The sequence below is a fragment of the Musa acuminata genome, chromosome BXJ2-10 (assembly GCF_036884655.1).
Source record: "Musa acuminata AAA Group cultivar baxijiao chromosome BXJ2-10, Cavendish_Baxijiao_AAA, whole genome shotgun sequence".
NCBI lineage: Eukaryota > Viridiplantae > Streptophyta > Magnoliopsida > Zingiberales > Musaceae > Musa > Musa acuminata.
In genome coordinates this window covers 22,199,985-22,206,939 of record NC_088347.1, presented here as the reverse complement: position 1 = coordinate 22,206,939, position 6,955 = coordinate 22,199,985, and the positions used below count along the sequence as shown (strand labels likewise).

At 39.9% G+C, this 6,955-nt stretch overlaps 1 protein-coding gene across 1 annotated transcript; it reads right to left on the bottom strand.

Annotated features, from left to right (window-relative positions):
• Positions 1–346: 346 nt before the first annotated feature.
• LOC135625665 (putative disease resistance protein RGA3) lies at positions 347–2,538 on the bottom strand. The gene has a single exon (XM_065130749.1). The coding sequence runs from the start codon at positions 2,536–2,538 to the stop codon at positions 439–441; it is 2,100 nt and encodes a 699-aa protein (XP_064986821.1). The 3' UTR covers positions 347–438.
• Positions 2,539–6,955: the final 4,417 nt, after the last annotated feature.

Below are 6,955 nucleotides of genomic sequence, written 5' to 3'. Positions count from 1 at the left end.
TGCGGCTGTATGAGGAGTCAAACAACGAGAAGAGGGCTTGCTCTAGGCAAAGAGCTCTGATACCATGATAAGAATTAAGCGAAGAAGATAGAAAGATAGAAATTGTAGAAGGAACTATGAAATGCGAAGAAGATAGAAAGATAGAAATTGTAGAAGGAACTATGAAATGTATAAGATGTAATTGGCTCTGATAGCTATTTATGCACACTCAGTAGGGAGGTTATACACATTCAGCATGGAGGATTTTTCTCAACTGCTTAGAGATTTCCTCAACTGCTTGAGGAAATCTTATATCACTATGATCTTAAGATATTTCAGCAGGGGCAGCATGCTCAGAGGAGGGAGCTCTGCGCATGATGGGAACACCAAAAGATCCAATTGGACCAAGTTAGGGAGTGATTCGCCCAGGGAGGAGGACATCATCCAGTTTGGGAATTGTCAACCCGGGAATTTTTCGATGACAAGAGTTCGTAGGCTCGAAGGAGGAGAGAGTTCATTACATATCTTCCCGGCTCCCGTCTGGATTTGCTCCTCCTTTCTCCATGTTGTTGCTCTTCTATCCTCACCTCTGTCAGTGGCATCTCCATCTTCCCCATCTTCTGGTGGCATCCAACTTAAAATTAGTTCCTTAAGAGAACGTTTCTCCGCTAGTGCCGAAGCTGCCGTTACTGCCCTCTCTAGCCTGTATATGCTTAGATATCTTAGCTTGGAAAGAGGTTGTAGCTCCTCTAATCCACACCCGGCCTCATCCACCCCGTTCGTTGGATTATCATGACCGACCACAAATCCTTTGAGGTTGTTAATATTTATCAATTTTCCGATTCCCTTCGGTACATGAGTCAGAGGAGTGTCTTCAACACGAAGACTCCTTAGATTGTATAGCCTCGTGATGGTCATGGGAAGCTTGTACAAGTGTTTACATCCTGAGATATTCAAAGTTTGAAGGTTTACAAGGCGCCCTATTGATTTTGGTATCTCATGAATCTTTGTTCTATCAAGATCTAGGTATCTTAGGTGCAATAGATCTCCGATGCAATTTGGAATTCTTTCGATTGATGTCTCGCAAAGATCCAATACTCGTAAATTTGATAATCCTTCGAGTACGCTATCCTCAATTGTAATGGTTGGGTGGGAGTCTCTGACCAACAAAGTTCTCAAACATTTCTCTTGTATGATGTGATCCGACAGTACTAGTTTTATTCCCATGTTAGATATCAACAACCGACGAATCTTCATGTTAGCTTTTATATCTAATCTCTGACCAACTGTAATCGAAAATCCTTCTTCTTTCATCAAGTATGTAGCGAGCGCTCGTAAATGATCATGGATACAAAACATGCTCCTGTTTATATACGATGATGGATCCACTTGTAGAAGATTCCTCGAAACTAGTTCCCAATAGTACTCCTCGGCTACATCTTCCATCAGCCTACCTCCTGCTTCTACAATAAGGCCTTCTGCTACCCAAAACCGAATAATATCATTGTAATGAAAAAACTCCCACACGAAGAACGAGCAATAAAGAAAGCATTGTTTCAGATGAGATGGTAGATCCTCATAGCTCAAGTGCAAAGCTCTTGGAACTTCTTCGTCGATCTGCCGGTTCCTACTCCATGCGTCATTCTCGAGGACCTGTTCCCACTCCGCTGTGCTCCTGTCCTTGGAAATTAGAACCCCTGCAATAGCTTTGATAGCAAGAGGAAGTCCATCACATTTTCTAACAATTTTCCTACCTACTTCCTCCAACCTACGCATGTCATCCTCCTCCCCAGCTTCGAATACCGTCTTCCCAAGCAACATCCACCCGCTGTTATCTTCCATTTTCTCAGCATGGTGCATATAGCTGGCTTTCACACCACTTAACACTGTTTCGATTCGAGTGGTAACTAAGATCGTGCGGCTACCTTCTCCTTTACTTAGTGGTTTCCTCAGGAAATCAGTCCATACATTTGGACTCCACACGTCGTCCAACACGAGAAATAAATTTTCAGTAAGGAGCGAAGCAAGTTTGAGTTCCAATTCTGCTCTGCTTTCTCCTTCAAAAGATTCTGCTTTGGTTTCATCTCCTGCACACCGAACTAACTCTCTGAGTAACTTGATCTCCGAATAATCATTCGAGATGTACAACCACTTTCGGATAGGAATGTTTGCTTTGATCCTTTCATCATTATATATTTTACTTGCTAGAGTAGTTTTCCCGATTCCACCCATTCCAACAATCCCAAAAACACGACACTTTTGTTCGGTGTTCTCCAACATGAGATTGATTAGATCGTCGGCAGCTTCTTCGATTTGTTCCCCCACAATGTCCTCAACTTCCAAGGGAGACGTCTCACGTGGTGGAGGTAGTTTTTTAGGGTGGGGTTGTTGGCTTGGGGGCTGTAGATTTCGAAGGATGGAGCTATCTGCCGCTATTCGTTTCAGCCTATCATTGATTGCTTCGATTTGGCCTGCGATCTCATGGCGGTATTTGGTACACCGAAAGCAGGAAGAGACGAAGCTAAAAGTGTTAGTTTGGCAAGTCTCATAGTCCCACATCGGGAAAACCAGACTTGTTATCTCCTATTGGAAATATAAATAAGGGTTTGGGCTTTGAAGTCAAAGGCACTACAAGTAACACTACAAGAAAAACCTAAGTATTTGCTTTGGGTTTAAGTCCATATTTTTTTTGTTTAGTATTTTCGGGTGTTTTATGGCCTAGGAACATCTTTCTAAGGTATTTGTAATAGTCTCTTTTATAGTAGTGATTTGCTCCTCTTTTGTCCGTGGATGTAGGTCAAAGTCAATTGATCGAACCATATAAATATGGTGTTCTTGTCGCTTTTTTTATTCTTCTACTTTATTGTCTTTGTCGGGTTGCCAAAATTATCATTTGGTAAATTTCCTAGGGCTAGCTCTAAGAAACTGGTATCAGAGCCTGGTTTCGGGATCTTTTTGGCAACAATGACAATATCAAAGATCGTTGTCGAGAAATTCGACAGAAATGTCAACTTCGGCATGTGGCAACTTAAGATGGAGGCCATTCTGGTTCAAGACGGAATTGATTTGGCACTACAGGTGGCTGAGAAAATTCTAGATGGTACGTCAATGGAAGATCTTGCGGGTATGGATAAGAAGGCCCGATCCAGCATTATTCTAAATCTCTCTGATGAGGTTTTACGGGAGGTAGCTATGGAGACTACGACTAAGAGCATGTGGGACAAGCTTAAAGCCTTGTATATGAAGAGGACAATAGAGAATCGTCTCTACTTGAAGTAGAGTTTGTATATGCTTCGGATGACTGAATGTACATCTATACTCTCACATCTTGATAAGTTTGATTCTTTGGTTATGGATTTGGAGAATACAAATGCAAAAATTGATGATGAGGATAAGGCCCTATTACTTTTGTGTTCTCTTCCCCAATCTTTTAAGCATTTCCGTGATACTATGATTTATGGAAAAGAAACAATTTCGTATCAGGAAATTAAATCTGTACTAAAATCTAAGGAGCAGATAGATAGAGATATCACTGGGGAAAGTAGAGAGAATCGGGCTGAAGGTCTGGTTGTTAGGGGGAGAATAGATAAAAGGGAATTTGACAATAGTATATCTAAATTTAGATCTAAATCCAGACATAGAAATTTGCTAGTGTAGCAATTGATGAGAATGTTGGAAATATTTTCTCTGCTATTGATGATAAGACGATGTCTAAAAATGAATGGATTTTAGATTCTGGTTGTTCTTATCACATGTGTCCTAATAGGGATTTGTTTTCCACATATGAATCTTGTAATGGTGGAATTGTTTTGATGGGCAATAATGCAGTATGTGATGTTGTTGGTAGAGGAACAATCCGAATTAAAATGCATGATGATATTGTGAGGACGCTCATTAATGTTAGGCATGTTCCTGATTTAAAAAAGAATCTCATCTTTTTAGGCACCCTAGAGGCCCTTGGGTGTAAATATACAACTGAAGGTGGAGTTATGAAAGTTTCTAGAAATGCCCTTGTTGTTATGAAAGCTTGTAGGTCTGGTAGCTTGTATATTTTGTAGGGAACTACTATCATAGGATCAGTTGCAGTCTCATCATCATCATTGTCTGATTTTGACATCACCAAATTATGGCATATGCGTTTGAGTCATATGAGTGAAAAAGATTTGAGCATATTGAGCAAAAGGGGTCTACTTTGCGGACAAAGTACTGGGCCACTAGATTTTTATGAACACTGCGTTTTTTGAAAGCAAAAAAGAGTCAGCTTCAATTCTCTAGCAGTTCACAAAGCGAAAGGTACTCTTGACTATATTCATTCAGACCTTTGGGGTCCAGCTCATGTTCAGTTTAAGGGTGGTGCCAGGTATATGTTGACTTTCATTTATGATTATTCCAGGAAAGTTTGGGTTTATTTTTTGAAGCATAAAAATGATGTTTTTCTAACATTTAAACAATGGAAGGCTTTGATTGAGAAACAGGTAAACATATTAAGCGGCTTCGAACAGATAATGGCATGAAGTTTTGTGAAGGTGACTTTAATGAATTTTGCAAAAATGAAGGAATCATTCGGCATCGCACTATTTGGATGACGCCTAAGCAAAATGGTGTGGCCGAACGTATGAATAAAACACTTTTAGAGATAGCAAGGTGTATGATCTCAAATGCAGGGTTGACAAAGGACTTTTGGGCAGCGGCAATTAATATGGCCTGTTACGTTGTCAACCGCGCTACATTTGTAGCACTTAACTTTAAAACTCCGGAGGAAGTTTGGTCAGGTACTCCTACTGATTACTCTGATTTAAAATTTTTTGGGTGTCCAGCATACATGCATATAAATGAAGGAAAATTAGAGCCTTGAGCGAAAAAGTACATTTTCCTTGGGTACGCTTCTGGGGTGAAACGATACAGATTATGGTGTTCTGATCCCAAATCCCCAAAATTTGTAATCAGTAGAGATGTTACTTTTGATGAATTATCTATGTTATCTTCTAAAGAGGAATCTACTAGTTGTACAAATGATAGTGCGCAGAAGCAGGTGGAGCTTGAGATTGGTAGTTCTGATTCTTTTCAATCGAACTCTTCTACTCAAAGAATGATAGTAGATGGTCCCAAGTCTACTGACGCAGATGATCCAGAAGAAGAGCAATACTCCATAGCCAAGGATAGATCACGGAGAGATATTCGACCACTACAAAGATATGCAAATTTGGTTGCATATACTTTGTCTGTTGTAGAAGAAACAAGTGAAGTTGGTGAGCCTACTTCCTACTCAGATGCAGTTTCTTGTGATAATTCCGCTAAGTGGTTGATCGCGATGAATGAAGAAATTGAATCTCTCCATCGGAATAGAACTTGGGATCTTGTGAAGCTCCCTTCGGGTAAGAAAATTGTTGGATGCAAATGGGTCTTTAAAAGGAAGGAAGGTATTCCAGAGGTTGAAGATGCAAGGTACAAAGCACGATTGGTTGCAAAAGGCTATAGTCAGGTACATAGTGTTGATTTTAATGACGTATTTTCACCTGTTGTTAAACATAGCTCTATTCGTGTTTTGCTTGCTTTAGTTGCCATGTATGATTTGGAATTAGAGCAACTTGATGTTAAGACAGCTTTCTTATATGGTGAACTTAAAGAACAAATTTATATGGAGCAACCTCATGGATTTGAAGTTGATGGAAAAGAAGACCATGTTTGCTTATTAAAGAAATCCATGTATGGATTGAAGCAGTCTCCAAGACAGTGGTATAAGAGGTTTGATTCTTTTATGTTGGGTCATGGTTACATGAGGAGCATGTATGATAGTTGTGTCTACTTTCGGAAGTTAACTGATGGCTCTTTTGTGTATTTGTTGCTTTATGTTGATGATATGCTTATTGCAGCTAAGAATTTGTCAGAAACTCACACTTTGAAAATGCAGTTGAGTAGTGAATTTGAAATGAAAGATTTGGGAGCAGCTAAGAAAATTCTTGGCATGGAGATCAAAAGAGATCGAGGAGTTGGAAAATTATTTCTAACTCAGAAAAATTACCTCAAGAAAGTCTTGGAGAGGTTTGGCATGAAAAATGCTAAACCAGTTAGTACTCCTCTTGCTAGCCATTTTCGGCTATCTACTGCTCAATCACCACAATCAGTTGAAGAGGAAGAATATATGGTGAAAGTTTCATATTCTAGTGCCATCGGCAGTATTATGTATGCAATGGTTTGTACTCGTCCAGATATTTCACAAGCAGTCAGTGTGGTTAGTAGATATATGTCTCGCCGGGGTAAAATACATTGGCAGGCTGTGAAGTGGATTCTCAGATACCTGCAAGGGACTTCAGATGCTTGTTTGGAGTTTGGGAAAAATCGTGACACTTTGGTTGGGTTGGTTTCGTCGACTCTGATTATGTTGCGGATCTTAATAAACGAAGATCTTTGTCAGGTTATGTTTTTTGCGTTGGTAGTTGTGCAGTTAGTTGGAAAGCTTCCTTACAACCTGTCGTGGCTTTATCTACTACAGAGGCAGAATATATGGCAGTGACAGAGGCGATTAAAGAAGTTTTATGGTTAAGAGGTTTGTCTAGCGAACTATGTCTGCATCAAGGTGTTACTACAATTTACTGTGATAGTCAAAGTGCTATTCATTTGACCAAAGACCAGATGTATCATGAGAGGATGAAACACATTGATGTGAAGTTTCATTTTATTTGGGATATCATTACTAAGGGAAAGGTCCTTGTTCAGAAAATTCATACAAAGGACAATCCTACTGATATGCTTACGAAGCCTCTTCCGGTTTACAAATTCAAGCAATGCTTGGACTTGGTTGGTGTTAATTGTTGGTGATTGCCCGTTGGGGCTTTTATGAAGAAAGTGGAGCAAGTTTTGTTGGGACATACCAAGGTGGAGATTTGTTAGTTTGGCAAGTCTCATAGTCCCACATTGGGAAAACCAGGCTTGTTATCTCCTATTGGAACTATAAATAAGGGCCTGAGCTTTGAAG